Source organism: Streptopelia decaocto (assembly GCF_964273445.1).
Source record: "Streptopelia decaocto genome assembly, chromosome: 1".
Lineage (NCBI taxonomy): Eukaryota > Metazoa > Chordata > Aves > Columbiformes > Columbidae > Streptopelia > Streptopelia decaocto.
This window is the reverse complement of record NC_138663.1, coordinates 197,486,219-197,505,947: the sequence shown is the minus strand read 5'-3', so window position 1 is coordinate 197,505,947 and position 19,729 is coordinate 197,486,219. Positions and strand designations below refer to the sequence as shown.

At 41.1% G+C, this 19,729-nt stretch overlaps 1 protein-coding gene across 1 annotated transcript in view; it reads right to left on the bottom strand.

Moving 5' to 3' along the window:
- TRPC6 (transient receptor potential cation channel subfamily C member 6) overlaps positions 1 to 17,690 on the bottom strand; it is a gene marked incomplete at its 5' end in the record, with an annotated part of 97,465 nt that extends 79,775 nt beyond the window's left edge. The window contains one exon of the mRNA XM_082064331.1: positions 17,548 to 17,690. Within this exon, the coding sequence (XP_081920457.1) occupies positions 17,548 to 17,690 (143 nt within the window). The remainder of the gene's footprint in view (positions 1 to 17,547) is intronic.
- Between the last annotated feature and the right edge of the window lie 2,039 nt (positions 17,691 to 19,729).

The window sequence follows — 19,729 nt, the reverse complement described above, 5'->3', positions numbered from 1 at the left end:
TTTATATATACATTTGTAGAAGGACAGAAAACAAACATGCGTCACACAGTACAATTTAATGAGCTCATGCCAGTCATTGAATGCATCTAAATCCAATTGTAATACAGCAATCCAGGAAATGCACGGGAAGATTCAAGCACAGGGCAAAACACTGGCAAAGAATTCAGACTGAACTCACAACATTTCCTTTTCCTCCTTTTCCCTGTTCTCCTAGTGGAGTAAATTACTTCTGGCATGAGTCAGACACAATTTTCACCCTTACCTTTAGCACAGTTTATTATGCAGAGTTATAGGTCGAGGCAACAGGGTATGATATCAGCAAAAAGGTCAAAGAAACACAAAACTCCTCTCCAACACAAGAGCTGGAGAGGACTAGGATAAAGATGATAAAAGTCATGTAAAATGCCCCAACGAGATGGCATTTCAGACAGCTGCTTCCCATGCTACTTGGCCAGGGAAATGCTGCCAAAGGTAAGAACTCTAAATATAATACTTTATTTTTGTAAACCTTTATTAATGGAATGAGGGGACATACACCTGCATGGTTTACCCATAAAACCTATAGCGTATGACACAAACCGGTGAGTCTGAAACCGGGACACGGCAGATCAGCGTGCCCTCCAGTCAGCACTGAACTAACACTCCAACACAGGAATAAACTGTGCTTTAATCAGATTTGTCAGCTTCTGGATTGTAACCAAAAACTGAGTAATTCCTTTACCCTCAGGAGATCTATTCAGTCTCTATCTATTTCTTGAAAATTTGACTATTAACATCAAACGTGGCTGACATCAAGCTGGCCCGCTCATCACTGCCATTGACAATTGAGTCTGATTTTCTCAGAGAACTGCAGATACGAAACACAGCAATACTAAGATGTCATCAAATAACATCAATTTTTAAGTATAGACCATACATTCAGAGTTCTTCATGCTGAAATATAATTCAGATCCTATTCTTTTTTTAAAATATATCTTTCCAGATATCATTCTCTGTACATCTCTTTGTATATCTTTGTATTATCTTTGTGTATCTCTTACTAATCTTGGTGAGAGCTCTTAACTGAAGAAAAATGCCAATAAAGCAAGGTTAAGAGAAAAATATCGACTTTAACAACAGGGATCCTCCATGCTGAACACACGTCTCACGTGACCGACAGAGAACTAGACTAATATGGTAAGTTATGATTGAATGCAACTGCAGATGAAAGGGACTGATAAGAAATGAAAGCCATGTAAACAACCGATCAGGAAAACGTCAACCAACAATCTCAGGACTAGTCAGAGTAAGAGGAGAAGCATTAGAGATCTTTTCAATGTCTGAAAAGGAAAGAGCAACAGGAAAACCTGTTGGAATTAGACAAGTGACAAGGGTTTGGTGACATAGGAGTCACTTCTGCAGAAGCGGCACCTACGTGTTCTGCTCAGCACCCAAGGAAGAACAGACAATAAGTTGTCTCTGCTTTGCAAAAAAAGCAGAAGAGGATATAACTGTACTAATGACAGCAATTAACCTAGAGATAATTGTTTCCTATGAAATGGATATGCAATAATATATCAAATAGAATTCCAAAAAGATGGCAGGTATGATTTTCTAGCAGTCATATTTGACCGATAAAGGACCTTCACATGTTTATCCATGTGTTCATTCATTATACTCTGTAAGACAATGAAATGTGTCCATCAGCTAATACGAATGTTAGTCTAATCAAGTATTTCTATAAAATGAAAATTTCCTGGAAAAGCTCAAAGTAACTCAACCAATGATGAAATGGTAACAGTAACTAGGAACTCTGGTTTTTAACAAGTTCAGAGAAAACAATACATCTAACTCAATTTTTCCTTCTTGGATTAAATAAAGATTTCCATGATAATTCTAGTTCCAGCACAGGAGACTTTTTTTTTCCTCATCTGCTTGTGGGAAAATAATGAAGTGTGCCTATCTACACTCTTCTTGCATCTATGTTAGGAAGAAGCCATTTTCATTATGTAAATGTGATGTATCAATAATTAAATGGAGGAAGCAAGGCAATATGATAAAATCTACCTTGAAAGTACTTTAAAATCAAAGCCACATTCAACAAAAAGAACAGCTAAGTGTTGTTACCCACAAGAAAATTAAAAACAGATATAAAGCATGAAACCAAATTCAATGAAAACAAGAAATGAGCAGAGTTGATGTTGCCCACTATCTGCTGGAAAGTAGCTTGAAGAAATATGCATTCTGCACCAAAAAAAGAAAAAGAGAGAGAGAGAGGGAGAATCCCACTAAATATCAGTGTATAACTTCAGGATAAAGAGCCACTGCAGAACTGCTTAGCATTTCAATGTGTGCTTACATAAAAAGGAAAACAACGTAAAATGTAATTACTTTGGTTTACTTCTAATAAGTATGATTACTGTTATTAAAAAGTAATTAGTTTATAAGAATAAAGAAACAATGACAATGTTTATTGTTCCCTGCTATGCACAAAAAAGTACTTGCTATCCTAACCTCAAGGACACTTTTAGTGAAAACAGAATTAGTGGCAAGTCACACATGCAAGTCCAGCAGGAAAAGATCATTTGCCTTTCTCAGACCTGAGATGTAATAACGATTTGAATACAGGTCGCAGTGTGAAAGAGCTGATTTGATAGATCAAAGACATAAAATGAGACCTTTAACAGTTACTGTTACTTCATAATTGCAGGATATTTTCCTGCGACATTTGTAACACTTAAAGAACCTTCTGTCCCCCTCTGCTCCACAGCACTCAAAAGAGTTAAAAGCCCTGGCATCCACTGAACGCTGCATTGGCTTTGATCCCACAGTACAGAATAAATGCCTGAGCTACTATATTTGACAATATCATTAGTTGTTGTAGCTGTCCAGTTAGGTGATAATAACAGAATAACAGAGGGAGGCTTTTACAGCCACTTGACAAAGACTGTTATTAGATCTAAATGGAAATCAAGAGGTTCACTTTCACAGTGGAAAAATAAAGTTTCCAAACACGCTGAGAAAACCTCAGGACTGTTATCCTCAAGAAGAAATCCGAGCAACAGACAGAAGAACAGTTCCAACTTGGTGACACTTTTCTGGGAGGTAGCAACTGGGGATTGAGATTTCTGTTCTGCCCGAGTGAAAACAAGTTCTGGAGCTCGGTCTTCGACACCCCACAAATGTACCTTGCAACTAAATAATTCACTCTGGTGAAACAAAGAAATGAGAAATCTTCCTATGGGGTATTTATGCAAACTGACACATAAATGCAGATTTCGGTGCATTGACATTATGGTGCAACGGTAAATACCAATGAAAACCAGTTCTTACTAAGTTCTACTTATTATCAAATTATACTAGGTTTGCAATGTACTCTAGAGAATAACTATTATTTAATTAAAACTTTTAATTACATAGAAACATCATCCTTTATCACTTAACACTAACAACCAGGGAATTTGGTGAATCAAAGCAGAATAACAATGCCAGGCATTTTCAGTGTGAAATGACATGTACGCTAGCAGAGTTAAGACCCATACAGGATCAGTTCTTTGGGATGGAAGGAAACTCTTCTGCTGGAGAAATAAACTAAACCAGGAGAAATTAGAATTAAAGTGGCCTTTTCATTTATCCAGTGGTGAATATAGGTTCTGAAAAGCAACAGCTTTCAAGCATGAATTTTTCTTGCTTTTCTAACTTCACTTACCAGATTTTAACCAAATACGTTAAAATGAAGAGGAGAAGGTTCCTTGGATCCAAACCTTACTATTGTGGAGGAAAAGAGAGCATTCCTATGGCTGCTTTGTAACTCATCTGAAATGTACCACTTTGCATCAGCTCCACAGAACAATTAACTACATTTTCCTAATGAAAGGAGACAGAATTTTAGTTTTGGTCACAATTGCCTTGCCTGGGCTGGTCTCCTGAGGGAACATCATCGGCTGAACATGCTCACGTGGATACAGGCAGAATGGTGCTGCCTGCCGAGGGAGTCCCAGCACGTGTGCATCACGGGAAACAGAGCTCAGCAAAGAGGGGAAAAACAAAACCAGACAGTACTGAATGGACTCATGTATGATTGAGGGTGCCTTCAACAAGCCGAAGTTAAACAATCTTATTTCAGACATATTGAAACACTTTGGATCAAAAAGTGAATGGTGAATATTTCTGAGAAGAGTGTTGTCAAGAATTCTTTGGAAAAAAAAAAAGAAAATTGTAACTTTTTTAACCACAAACACAGATACAAACCCAGTAATGTTTCACATGAACAGGAATTCCAAACTTACTCAGCTTTCACTTTTACATGGCCTTGGGAAAATGGGAACACAGTGTTCATATATATTCTCTATCGGAAAAATGAAATTGTTCTGTTTTGCCAAGTCTACAAGGTGACATCTCAGAACAAGGTGGGGGGAGGAATGAAAAACAACACACACTTGCAGAGTTTTACTTACAATTTTTGTTAACTTGCAAGGCTTTTTTTCCTCATGATCCCCTTGTAAGTGTTATACTATGTACTCTCTAGAGCAGCAGTAAGTAAGAAGAGTGAGGAACCGAGAGTCATGCTCTCATACAGAAATAACCTCTGGGATATAAAACTAGTCTATCATTTCTCTATATGCTCCATATGAAAAGTGTCATGAAAATAGTTTCACAGTCCTCTCCCACTCTGGGACATCCAGTTCCAGGGCATGAAAATATACAGAAGCTTCAGTTGGCTTTGCAATTTTCTGGAACTGACCTTGAATTTTTAGAAAGATTGACTGATGATTGGAGACGGGTAGCAAAACAGTCATTCTTACTTTATACATCCCTAATTTTCTATGTTCCTTTGAAACATCTCTTCCAGTTACATAATTTTTAGCACCTTGCCCTCTTTTTTTTTTTTTTTGTAAGGTATTCAGCAGTCATAATTTGGTATTTACTGCCTCTTACATTCTCAGAACTGATAATTTCAGGTACATATAGCAGCAATAGATGCTTTCTGTTTCTCTTCTACCTTGTGTCTCAGTCTTGAGCTCAGGGGTTACTAAACAGAACAAGAGGTAAGCTTCACTCTTCAGCCAAGACTATAAAGAGATTCCCAGGTTGTGCCAAATGGGATCACGCTAACTCGTTCAGAACTTCAATGGGATCTGATTTTCAGTCTCCCATTGGACAGTTAAGTGATGAGATAACAGCTCACTACACTGATGCTAACAGTTCACAACTGAAGGTCTCAAGTCATTCTTACGGGCAAAGTCTGGTTGGCTGTACTGCTGAACTGTATCATCCCATTACTGCAAATACTGCCATGGGCATCACTGAACACATTTCACTTACAACCCTTTGCTGACGTTCAGGACAAACACCATAAGTAAAGCAAAGTGCCCAAGAAGCATCACAGAAAAATATGCTTACCTAGTGCAAACAGGTGGGATATTATGCTGATAAAGTTGCAACACTCTTGACTGCTTCCTGCTATCACAATGCTGATATATTTACCCCTCTCCCAATATAATACTGATATATTTTTTTAAAACTATTCCAGAAAAAGTAATAAATGTTCAGAATTTACCTCTCACTCAGAAGACACATTTTGCTGCTGCATCTCTCCTGCAACTTCAGTTCTCCAAAATGGTTCTCGTGTCTCTAAATGAGACTTATCTTTGGTGTCTTTCAGGCTTGAGGAGAAAATGGCATGTTGCCCTATGATTAGTAGTGGGCAAGATCCCTCCTTAAACTCCAGAGACAGTTGCCAGCCAAAAACCCGTCTACATGTAAATAATTTGTGAATAGAGGAAAACAATTTTGGATGACCATTCAAGTCATCAAGATATTGAAAATTAAGACCTCCATTAATTCTTGAACAGAAAATGTTCCTGTTTTCCAGGTAGACTTTACGTAAATTTCATACAATTAATGTTTTACAATTTTAAATAATTGCAGAGAAAAATCTTGTTTACAACTGAGGCACATTCTTAACTTCAGTCTGTACCAGCCTGCATGCAGCCACAGAAGCCTTAAATTTATGGTTATGGTTAAAGGTTATGTTGGTGAGCTATGTGTGTAACTCAAGACAGGAGAATGTGATCTGACACCACAGAATGTTTGTAAACAGCCTTAATTGTAAGAAATTCTGAGACAAAGTTACATCACCACCAACAACACTAGTTAATCCATACCAACTAACTGAAAAATCAGCAGAGAGGAACCGAAACCCTGCAAAATGATGATGCTTATGGAATATATCACTATGATTTTTAAAATAATCAGATTTAATACTTTTGCAGATTGTAAGTGAAGTTTTTAATGAAAATGAGGATTTTTTTAATATATATCCCTCTCTGCAGATATCAACACTTGCATCCTGGGAGTAAGCCAGTCTTGTCACAGCCAGAGGTCAGAAAGGGTGCACAGGTACCCAGCGGTGCCACTGCCCCATACCAGCACCTTCCTCCTTCATCCATGGGGATATGTCACAAATCCTGCAACTGAAGCTGGTTCATCCACAAAGAATATTCTTTCCCTTTAAGGCATTCTCAATGCTCTCACCGATAACTAGGGAAATTTCTGCTGGTTTTCAGATTTGATGTAAAAATCAATAACACATAAACCTCAGGTCACTAAAGATCCTTGGACAGCTTTGTAAGACTAGAGGCATTAGCCTCGCTGTCTCTGTGAATCCCTGACTAGATTCTTTTTTAAGTTTCCCTTCTTGATATGTATTAAATGCTGTTACTGATTTTAGCCTGGAAGTGGCTGTGGGGTGAGAAATCCCAGAGTATATTTTATATATCAGCTCGTTAGGTAAGATCATTATTATTTTATCATACAAAGCAGTGCTGAAATTTCACTATCACTTCAGTTGCTGTTTACCTACCAAAGCGTTCACATCAGATATTGCTGAATTATTCAATAGCTTTCTGACTTAATCCATTACAATTATTTTTTGAAGAAAAGTGGATAACATTAACTTCCACCGCGTTGCACCACAGGCAGTGCTCATTCTGCATGCCTTTGGAGATACTGCTATCACCGACTTTTTTCTTAGCAGTGCTCTACAAAGTGTTTTAAATAATATACTCCATACCTTCAGAAACTTAGGTTCCTCTCCCACTAATTTTTGCTTGTTTTCTGTATCTGCCATGTTGCTGTAACACCTCGGCCTTTCCTGGCCAGCAAGGGGCTGCTGCAGACCCACAGCCTCCACAGGACTCAGCGACACTGACTGCAGCCCAAGATTTCCAGTGATTTTCATGTTTTGTGGTTTTAAGATCCTGAAGAATACTCAAGTGAGGTCATACAGAATATCTAGTATCCTTGGAAAATTCCATCCCATCCCCACCACACGGCAATGAAGTTAATTAACTGGTTTTAGCGTTACTGCACATCGATCCAAATTTGTTAACGGTTGTTGCATTTTTGAGTTCAGATTTCTGCACTTACAGAGGGACAGTAGAATGAAATGGTACATTGTAAGGGGAGAAGTAAAATTCTAAGACTCACTTGAGAAAGTTATAAAAGCAGCTGTCTTCAGAAACTGTCTTGAGAAGTTAATAGGAAACTTGTTCTTAAAGGGAGGGGAGAAGAAGAGGTAGAAGAGAGGAAGAGACACTGCTGCCATCCAGCAGCCTGCTCCTTGCATCTGGTTTTTCAAGATAATTTAGTCAGAACAGGACTTAAATGTCTCAGTGGAAATTTTAGAAGTTCTACTGCAAATAGCCTCAAGTATCCCACTGCACCCAAGTTAATTTCACCTCCCTGGTACAGTAGGTTATGTTGATCTCATACAGAGCTTGAACCCTCTGAGCAACCATCCTAGCCCATGTGTTCTCACCAGGACAGAGGAAGCAAAACCCAGGTAGTGGATGTGGTGCAGGAAGATCCATGAGCATATGGATTCGTCCTCTGTGTCAGAGCCGAGAGAAGCTTGAGCATTCGCAGAGCACTGGATGTCCCTTGAGTAAGCACCGCTAGTACTACATACATCTATATTAGCATCTAAAAGAGCTCCTCTTCCACATGTGCCCCAAATAAGACTTCCATAGCCTTTAAATTACTATTTCAAAATCTTTATCTACTTAATATATTTGAGTCATAGTAGGTTTCTGGAGTTAACTATAAATTAATAAATTCAGCAAGAAAAAAAAATATATATCTTCAACTTATACATAATCAAATCAACTTAGAAAATGCGGATAATAGACTAGAAAATTCTAGTACATGCGATACTTCATTAATAAATTTAAAAAAAAAAACACCTTGAAAATTGAAAGTAATTTTAAATTAGCTTAAGGAAATAATGCATAAAAACAAAGATTAGCAGAGTGGAACTAAACTAATACAGAAAAACAACTATTGCTTTGCAAAAGAGAAGGAAAAATTGGTTTATAGCCTTCAGTCATGAAAAATACTTGTTTAGGAACAATTGTCTAAGAGGCTCCCTGTGTTTTCTGAAAGGACTACCAAAAAAAAAAAAACCACAAAACTAAACAAACAAACAAAAAAATCAATATAATGGTTCTGGACTCACATAAGTAACTAAACATATTTAGAAACTTGCAGAATGTGGCCATAAACATTGTAACGTACTGCAAATGCTTATGAAAAAAACCTACAACCCACACTTTTACTGATATCTGGATCTTTGAAGGCACTAAGCTCCCTGTGTGGTGGGGCTTGCGAGTCACCCGCATCTCCCTCCAGCTCAGTTGTCTCATGTGGGACGGATGCGGGAGCCACTGCTAAGTGATCAGACGTACCAGACCCTGTCCCCATCACAGCCCCCACTAGTGACCGTCCTCCTGCTACATGTGACTCGGTGTGTGCGTGGGCACGTGGGGAAGGAAGGGAGGGCACTTTCCCCCGCTGTGATTAGCAGAGAAATGGTAATCGTGACATTGGTGGCACAAGTCTCAACGGCACAGAGCTCCTGAGCTTTGCGATGCCGGTTTCCAAAGCATCCTCCCACAAGCTGCACCTCAGTTAAAAGCATTTCCCGGCTTCAGGCTGGTGGTACCGCAGTTACATCCTCCTGTGACGTGCCAGGAGCTGTAGAGGTGTTTAACGGATGGAATCCAGGATGTAAAACACCGCTGCCAAGCGTCTGGAAGGCTGACAGCTGGACTGCGGGCAACGCGCCTCTTTGCAAAGCACTTCGAAAGCCTCCCACAAAGTGCCGAGTATTGGGTTATTACCACTTGGCCGGCCCAAGACGTATACACAGAGTAAGAGTAACAAAGTTTAGCAGGCTGACCTGGCTACTTGTTCTAAAAAAGGGGAGAAAAATAGTGTCTAGAACAGCTAAAATGTACACCACAGGAAAAAAATCTTACAGAAGACAAAACATAAATCACTCCTCAAAGATGAGGGAATCTTTGCTTTTGAAAGGCTTCTAAGCAGCAATCAGTCATTGTTCCTAAATTCAGTCAATGTGCGCAACAGGAGAAACCTGGACTGGGCCAGGAGGAAAATCAGCACAACCAAGTGAGCGCCTGGACACATTCCTGTGCAATCTGCTGTAGGTGAACCTACTTTAGCAGGTGTGTTGGACCAGATGATCTCCAGAGGTCCCTTCCAGCCCCAACCACTCTGTGATTCTGTGAAGTGTCCACTGGAACTAACACCACTGTCAACAGAAGAAAACAGGAGGCAACAAACCAGCACTGTAGTCCACCCTTTCAGTCTGCTGGGCACATACCTTTTTGCTAATCAAGCTGATCAGGATACACAAAAATAACATTCCAGGAGGGACCAGGATGGCTGTGGCTGAAAAGTCTTTTCGAGACCTCCTTGGTCTCAGGCTACTGTCCAGCTCCAATTCAGACAGTGCCTGCTTGCACACGGTGGGTCGCTACGTGTAATGGTGAAATCAAGGTCCTCTCCTTTCAAAGCAACAATTCAACTGGCTCCATAGTCGTTTGCCCTTATTAGCAGCAATTAACCAACACCTGACCAGAAATCTATGAGGTCTCCTGTGCATACCACAACTGAGCCAAGTGTAAGTCTGTTGGAACAGCTGTTTGTACACGTGGTCAGGAAGGGCTGCTGCTGTGGGTCACTTACAACTCAGGTCAATTTGTCATATGAACCTGCTAAACATCCAGGCTCTCCAGCAAAGTCCTGGTCCATTGAAAGGAGTTTAACTCAAAAGAATATGAGGAGCCATTTGTAAAGAGATGCATCGTTTCATTCAAGATTTGGAACAAAGCAGCAAAGTTTCACACAAATTCTCCATTCTGAATGTTCTGCAAAATTGCTAGCACTACATCATATAGACCTTGTGATCTGTACTCTGTTTTCTGGGGTATTATTAAATGCAATTTGCATCAGCTGTGACCTTTTGGTTCATGGTCCTTCTTTCTACCTGCATGGGAAAGCCTCACAGATACTAAATAATTTTTTAAAACCCTCAATTCTTTAATCTCTTCATTAAGGTAAATTCTGACATCTCTAACAGTACTTAAGCAACTTCTATGGGCAGAAAAGAACTCTAGATATGTTCTCCTGAGCTGGCAGTGGCCAAGGTCGGTTTTGGTTTTAATTAATGATGTATAAGGGAGCAAATTAACACTGGTATGACTAAGGGCACTACTGAAGGAATGTTTGGGCAAAGAGATGGGTGTCACAGCTACTTCTTCGTGATTACTACTATTATTACTATTTGTCATTCTTACTTCATCACTGCTATTTGACATTAAAAGAAAGTGGCATATCCACAACAAAGGTTTCACCCAGTAAATCCACATCCACAACACTGCCATTTTGTTCAAATCAGTAACTTATTTTTTTTTAAAAAAAAAGGAAATTACATTCAACTCTTGCAGAAAACAAGCTATCCACATTTCACACATAGCTTTGAGAACACCCGAAATGACAATTCTGGGTATGCAGTTCCCCTGCCACTCCACTTCCTTGGGTCTCTTGTACTAAATCTCATGTTTAATTCCCAGTGCCAAAGCTTGCCTTTTTTTTTTTTTTTTTTTAATATTGACAAACATTTATTTAGATATATTAGTTTGGAGGAGGACAACAGAACTATGCTGTCCATTGATTGTACTAATGGTATGAAAAATGTAGTTGTATAGAAATTAATATAGAAGACAAACCCAGACTTTAATTAGTCATCTTCACATTATATTCCATAACTTCTATTTTGCTAAAAACTGTATACCTGATTATGCATTTAAGTTGTCACTGCTTGACAAATAATAACCATTCTACCGCAAGATAAATATTTTAATCCATTCCAGAAAAAAACTGCATGTAATTTAATTATCGCTAAGCTTTTTGTCCACGATTAATTATCAAAACTTACATTTAAATACTGCTTATCAACCAAATCCTTTAAGCCTCCCATCGAGCAGACTCCATGAGTGTCTACATTCACAGATGTGTGCACAAATATAATGTAAGTCTCATTTTATGCACTTTAAGATTGAAGCCCTTTGCTAAGTCATTGCCTGGGACTGCATCACAGTTTGAGGTATGAAATCAAGTCATAAAGAATTTGATGAATACAGTTTAACTGCCAAAATTTTCTTTTGCTCATGCTTGCAGAGCTGGAAAGCCTAAACACAGCTTGCTGAGGCAGACCCGCCATGCCAAGCCACCTTCCTTTGGGACACTGATGGTTGGCAGGAAGCCTTCAAGAAGCCACTTGTCACAACCTTCAGCTTCCGCAGTGGCAAACGCTGCTGGGCGGGTGTTTGACAAAGAACTCATTTGTTATTAACATTTACAGTGAAAGGTGTGCCATACATATCCCACGCATTTCTTAATCACTATTCCACCTCCCTGCTGCAAATTTAGTGACTTATATTTACATGGAAAGCTTCCAGTTTGAGAAAATTAGGTCCCACTGGGAGGTGACTTTGATTCGTTTGGTAAGCACATAAAAGCGACCCACAAATATAACCTTTTCTTAAGAATGGGTATAAATAAACCTATAGAAATCCTGCAATAGGCCAAGCAAAATAGATTATGAAGTATTATCACAGGCAACCGCTCATGTAACGAAACTGACCGAGGGAAGTCCACTGTTAAATTAGTGACCATATGCAGCGAACACAAGAGTGCACAACAATTAAAACCAACAAAACCCACAAGTCTTTACCAAAAATGAACAAACGGGGTTCAAAACCTTTGAGGGGTAATTTTCAGGCTGTGTACCAGGTTCTGCATAAACTCACTGTTTTTTCAAATGGCTTCAAAGTATAAAATGACCTGGTAGAAAACTCCATCTGCAGAATGCTGAGTCTGCTCCAGGGACGTGCCAGAGTGGAGTGCGGGCAAGACCCCAAACCAGCCTCTGTCCCCAGCCGGTGCCCTGCTGCTCTTTTAAAAGGAACCTTTATTGAATGTCTCATCCAAAAAACAAAAACAAAAATCACCAACACAGTTAAGGTTTCTTTTGCGTTCGTTTCTGATGAGGCAGTAACCTGTCAGGCTGAAATACCGAAATAAACCTATTTCCTTTTGATTAAAACCAAAATATTTGTTATTCTTCATTTGGGTAAAAAAAAAAAAAAAAGGGAAAAAAAAGAACTCAAGGTTAAGCAAATCTTTAGTTCAAAGTGCAGCATTGTCTTTTAGATACATGTAGTAAATGCAGAGGGAACTAAAAGCTGGATTTTCTGGAGCTTGGTAATAATGGTGATGTTCTTTTACCCAAGGCTTTGTGGATTGAATCCAGCCACACAGGACATGAGAGATCCAGACATGATTTTTTATCCCTGTGCCCAGCAGGAAGTAGATCCACCAGTCCCAGTTCATAGGAAAATGTTCCATCCACTAGGCTATAAAATGAAATGAACCTCCTCCTTACTAACTGTTCTACCTTTTACTATCAACAAAACTACAGCAACATATTTTCAGAGGACACAGCAAAGAGACTCGCAATCTGAAACAGCTGCCACACTGCACGTTACTCCCTGAAGAGATTGTGTCTAATGAAGAGTCTGGAAGATAATTTTACAGGTCATTTCAAGCAAGATAGTTGAAGGTGGAGATAAAAATGTTATGTCAATAGCAGAAACTGTTATATTGCAGGCAGAAAAGAAACTACTAAACATATTATTTAACAAAGAAAGGGTATTAATGTATGTATTGGGGTTGAAAATGTTGACAAGCACTTGATTCGAAACCACAAACACAGAGGAATAATCTACGCCTCAAGGCAGTTATGCACATCACAACACTTCTTTCCCCTGTTTTCATCTGATAATCTGTGTGCCTCACTTACTTTTTAATTGATATCTTAATGCATAATTATCCTTCCTTACATGTACAAGAAAATACTTTTTTTTTCAAAGTGCAAAATATTTCAAAGTATAAATAAGTAATATAACCAGATGCCTGACTGAATTAGTGTATTCTCAGTAGCTTCATACACTGACAATCTGTTCTTCAATAGCATTTTTTTCAGCATGGAAGTTTACATACAACTACGATCACTTTCAAATCCCACTGCACACCAGCACTCAGATTTGGGGTTAGAGCATAAAACGCACTTTCCATCCTGTTTTTAACTAGCTCTTTGCCGATGAATTACTTGCACAAGAGGAAAAACAAAACAAAAACCACAAACATCACACATATCCCCGTTTTAGGATTTCAGGAGGCAATCTTCTGACATGTGTGTCGCAATGTATTTTTTTGATGCATCACAGGTGAGACTTGATGACTAGATTGAAGAAGACTACTAAAAAGAAAGAACATACTTGAATATCATTTATAATAGACAATTATTAAATTTTTTAAAAGTAGCCTCACCTTTGGAAATCATTTAATTACAAATTCCGTGGATAGCGTGAAGTGTGTTTTTCCTACCAAGGGTTCTAAATTCAAAAGAAAAGCAAGATTTTTTCAGCACAAAATCCCATTAGAATTTCGGTTTGCACCACATCATTAAAAAAAAAGCAAGAGTCTTCCATCCACTTACAGCCAAAAGACTGTGTGACCCCACTCGGCACGGCTGCTGAGCCCAGGGTACTTTGCTGAAGTCCCTTTTTCAACCAGTGCAGCCACTGCCTCCGACACAGTGAATCTGTTCTTCAGAAAGCCGGGTGCTGAATTCATACCCACCTGAGACGATGCACATCGTTAAGCAAGAGCACTCAAAGCCTCGAATTTATCAGTAAGTGTCAGGTCTCTTGCTGCTTGCTCACAGAGTTGGTTAATATTGACAGGTCAGTATTACAAATGCTTTTTTCAATTTACAGGTAATTCAATATAGGAGCACACTATACTGTCTCAGCCTAAACATAACAGAATGACCCAATCGGCACTGCTGAACTCATTGACGCAACATCAAGGCAGGTGGGTTGATCGCTGACAGTTATTCTGATTTTTCATGTGACCATGTTATTTTACAATTAATGAATTAGCTGAAAAATCATCGGGGTGGGGGGGAGAACAGATAAGTATTTGCTGTTATATATCAAGGCTCAGGAGTAACACCACTGAACTAAAGTAGTAGTTTGATAGATTATGGTTTTAGCTACAAATAAAATAAATAGTTATCTTAAAATGCTGGGGGGGTTGTTTCGTTTTCTTATTATTATCCAGCCACTACAACACTTAAAGGCAGTCAGAAAGCAACACATGAAATCGTGACCTACAAACAACACATACAATAACATCACCATTATCACTAAATCAGACTTGAGGAAAACTATGCCTTGGTATCACACTACTTGTCAAGCAACAGTTACATGCCATATCACACCAGTAAGTGCGTTACTCTCCAGTAATGTTTAAAAGGTGGTACACTTCAGGTTTTTTTGGACATCAGCTGCATTACTGTCCTGCATTAATCACCATCACACAAGATGTTCCTGGAGCATTTCTGCATGTGCAAATGATGTCAATCATTTTCCAGTCAGTTTGGAAAAAAACAAACAAAAGCAACCAAGCAAACAAAAACACCTTAGTGATTGTATATAATAAATACTTTAAGTGAAATATAAGTAGCTTTAGTTAAAACATTTTAATACATCAGCTGTTGTAATCTGCAGGGTTATTTTCTAGTGTTCACATTTAAGCGCTGACACACCATTCGATCTCAAGGGACATGGAGCTCTATCTCAATGGACAGACCCACAGACCCCAAGGTTTAGTCTCATAATCAAATGGTCACCAAAGATTCACAGAAGGATTCCAATGAAAAATATGGCACCTGGCAGCACAACCAGCTCCCTGAGCTACCATATTTCTGGTGAATTAGCAAAAGAATAGACACTGACAAACCACGGATAGACTTGATAAGGCATGCACACTTTGGCCAGGTAGATTCATAGCACATGAAATACTGATTTCACGTAGTTTATCTGTCAGGGTAATACATGCTCTTCATCAGCAGTATCTTTGGGATCTCCAGAGACCTTATGACTATATAGATAAAAGGTAAAATTCATATAATACTCTCTGCCACAACAACATCAGGAAATAATGGCCATTTGACGATTTTCAAATAAAATAGAGAAAAGCATTCTTACTGCATGTAGATGACAAATATTAGAAACAGTATATCCCAAACATGGGCTATTTGTTTATGCTCTTTACCATGTGAAGACCACTAGAAAAACTAACGACTTCTGGCTGAAAAGACAGATCACCAAAATGTACCTAAAACATGATGTAGGTGGAATTTAAGCAAGAAAATTCAAAACCTGAGCTTAGCAATAACCATACCCTGGAGGTGCCTATACTCACTGCATTCACCCCTGCCAGCCAACAAAGTCCTTGCAGCAGTTGCCTGTTAAGTGGCTCTTTTCCACATCCAGAGAAGCCCCAAACAACAGTTTCTCCATGCCTTACGTGCATCTAAAAACTCAAAGACGGATAGAAACCCTTGCCATCAGGGAGGGACTCCAGGGTCCTACACCTATCTGCATCACAGAATCAGTCATCTAAGGCCTTGACGTGACATAATTGGAGATAAATTCCTGCCTTTAGTGCTACCCTAGTTCTACAAAGCAACTTGACTAGGATGTAGGCTTTCCTTGTAGCCACTGTGAGATGATGAGAGGCAATCTCCACACTTGTGTGCTGGAAAAGGAGCCACTAGCACAGGCTTATACTCCTGAAGTAAAAACATCAGCACCACACAGACCTTGCAGATTTTAAGAGATGCTTTGAATCCCTTATGCAAGATATATAATCTTGTAGCTGCACAACCGTTCCAAGTGAGTACATAGCAAAGGAACTTCAGATTTGCCATATTAGTTCAAAGCTGAAGTCCACTAGCCAGAACCATTCTCTGAACAAACCATCATGAAGTTTTTCTTCAGAAAGGATTCATTAGACAGATGCACTCCTATATTTCGAGATGGGGTTTAGGTCCAATGTGCAAGAAAGCATGCTTTGGTAGCCAATGAGCATACTGAATTAGCACTCTACAAAGACACTTGGGAATTGCAATACAGTAGTGAATTCTCACAACTCTGGTTGTTCCTGGCTAAGTTTATAAACAATCAAATGCTGTGAGTGCTGCCAGCTTCCTTACTATTATTCCTCTCCTATATTCAGGCAGTTGGCAAGTGGCTGGTAAGCACTCCATAGATAAAACAGCAAAAACTATGAGAGGTTGATAACTGGAATTTACCAGTTAAGCAATAAAATACAATTTGTACAAAAGAAAGTACACATCTTCTGGTAATCACCTGAGACTGTAGGACTCATCCTGTATTGCTTAATACTCATTTTCCCCCTCTGTGGGATAGCTTCTCCTCAGAAGCGTTAACAAGTGGTAATTATAGAAGTCATGCTGACAACACATTACCAGAGGGACACAGTCAACACTGAATGTCAATTGACCTGGATATTAACAACTGTGATTCCTGCAACCTTTATAATTGATGTTTCATTTAGTTTTTATTGCATATGTTCTTACACCCTGCTTTAAAGGATAATTACTTGGCAAAACTTAGCAAAATCAAATTACACAAGGCTACGCGATTTTGACAAAATGCGGTAATGAAAGGACTATGGTTTTGTGAACACGCCCGTAATGTGCACTCTCTGTGGGAGCAGCTGACAGCAGGACTTAAGATTCCTGTGACTGTATTAAACCCACTAGATACCGCTACTTTTAAGTACACCCGACGCCTCTCGCACGCGCAGCAAACCGGAGCCTCACTTCGCCTCCCTCACAGCGGGGCAGGTACCACAGTCCGCGCCCCGGGAGGACAGCTCTGCCAGCTGCGCACTGGGGTGCTCCTGCTGTTCCTCCGCCTGTCGCGAACACAGCCACCCCGCTCCTCCACCGGGGACGACGAGCAAAGACGGACGAGTCCCCATCGAGGCTGCCCCGAGCGGGTACCGCCGCGGGTCCCACCGCCGCGGGTCCCACCGCCGCGGGTCCCACCGCCGCGGGTCCCACCGCCGCGGGTCCCACCGCCGCCGGAGCGCAGCGAGCGGCAGCGGCACCTCCCGCCGGCCGCGGCCCCGCACGGCCGCCCCCCGCCCGCCAGCCCCTGTCCCGCCGCCGCCTCCCCCCTCCCAGCGAGAGTTCGCGCACAGCCCGGCGCCCCATTCCGCTCCGCGCAGGGAGAGAGGGAACCCCGGGCCGGCGGGACTCACACGGGGTAGAAGGCGTAGGGCGGCAGGGCGCTCTCCTCGCACGGCTCCGCGTCGAGCAGCAGGTAGTCCTGGCTGTCGTTCCGCCGGGCGCCGCCCGCCGGGGAGCTGCTCTTCCGCGGGGCGTAGGGCTGCGCCTGGCTCATTTTGTCCCGCGGCTGAGGCGCCCGGACGCGCAGGGGCTCCCTCGGGGAGCCACGGAAGCAGCGCGGATCCGCCCGGAGCGCGGTACTGCAGATCTATCTCCGCGCAGATCTGTTTCCGCGCAGCGCCGCGGGCCCCGTTGGAGGGAGGGCAGGCCCGGAGAGGGGTTACTATGTCAACCGCGGCCGCCGCGCCGGAGGGCAGGCGCAGCTCGGCACCGGAGCGGGAAAGTTTGCGGCGCGTCAGCTGGAGCGGCTGCCCCCGGCCGGCGGGAGGGGCTGCGGTGCCCCCGCCGCACCGCCCTCGCGGTCCCGCCCCCCCGGTCCCGCTGGCCCCACGGCGATCCCGCCCCGGCTCCGCACCGCTTGCACGGCGCAGCCTTCTGAGCAGAGGTGTGCGCACCTGTGCCCCGAAACACCCCGGCGAGAGGGGTGATGTTCTAAACACAGCGTCGGCAGGGACAAGGCTCACCTGCAACCGCTTTGTACAAACCCGGCCCGCGGGGGGCTCAGATCAATCAAGCACCGGACACTCCGCCAGGCACCCGGCGGGACCGGGAGTGTGCAGAGTGTGCAGCTGGCGGGTAACGCCGCGGCTGGGAGCCGGGACCAGCTCTTGCTGTGTTCTAGCTTGGAAATACAGCGTGTGCTGCGCTTTGACAAACGCTGCACATCTGTTCCACAGCAGAGCTTGTTTTGATCACCTCTAACAATTTCAGAGAAGAGCAGGGGCAATATAAAGCCTTTTTTAGAACAAAAAAATAGTTTTGCGGTAATAACTGACAAAACTCAGTCCAATTTTATTGCTCTGTTATGCTTGACTTGTAGCACTGATAATATTCACATTTTGCTTATATAGACTGTAATAGCTTAAATATACTAAACTAATTCCAAACTTTTCTGGAAAAAAAAAAATAAGGTATTGAGGAAATAGCATCTGATGTATAGGCACCTTCAAAATTATTTAACATAATAGGCTTATTATCTCGCAAGGGAATATTTATAACTAAATGTTGTAAATGTACAGTCAAAACAAGTGCATCCAAATAGAATTTCTCCCTCATCCCCAGCCATGTTCACATATTGAAACTATTGCCACGGTTTGTGTTTGAACAGGAGGCTTTGCCTTTGCTCTCTCCAGATCTGCCAGACCGTGGGGTCAACAACTGCCTGAGCCAGTGGGACTCGTGTCACCCACCAATCTGCAGGAGAAGGTGGTACAGAAAGAGACACACAGCTCACTGGAGTTATGACAGTATTTCCATGGTCTTTAGGCGAGGTTCAGAAATACCTACAGGCAAAGGTAATTCCACAGCTCCTCAAAGTTTCTCAAATTACTTAAAATTAGATTCTAATGGGTTTTAGAAATCTTCCTTTCTTTGCAAAACATTTTTTCTGTTGAAAATAGGAGGTTTAGTAACAATGTTACTGTATGTATTTTATAGTTATAATGCTAATTATTATTTCATATTACTATAAAAACAGATATTATAAAGTTATGTGCAGACTTTGCATTTGAGAAATATGCTATTGATAATACATCACATTTTTATTGTAAGAAAATTGTTTGCCAGGAAGAGAGAACTTTGTGATCAGGGAAATTTCAGTGTGTTCCACTGATCTTCTGTGTAACAGTTTCATGTCACTTGCCCTACTCTGTTATGAAGGTATATTTGCTGATATTTTATTTCTCCATTGTTTTTCAACTGCTCTATTTGATACTAGACTGGTGTCTCAGATCCTCTCTTCTAGATTTTTTTTTTCTCCCTCTGTTCTTGCTCAGCCTCTGGTATATTTACTTCTTTTAAAAAACCAATACCATCCAACTTTGCTGATGGGTTATCGGATCCTTTGATTTCGGAGCCTGCTCAGCCACTTTGTTTTCTTCTGCTTATTCCTTCAATTCACTATTTACTGTGAGTGCCCCTAGGATTATTTCCCTTCTTCCCCCGATACCTGTGCATCTCTCTCACTTCCAGGTGACATTTCTCATTTTCTGAAGTGCTTTGCTTCCTAGATCCCAAGCCTTCCTTGGTCTTCAT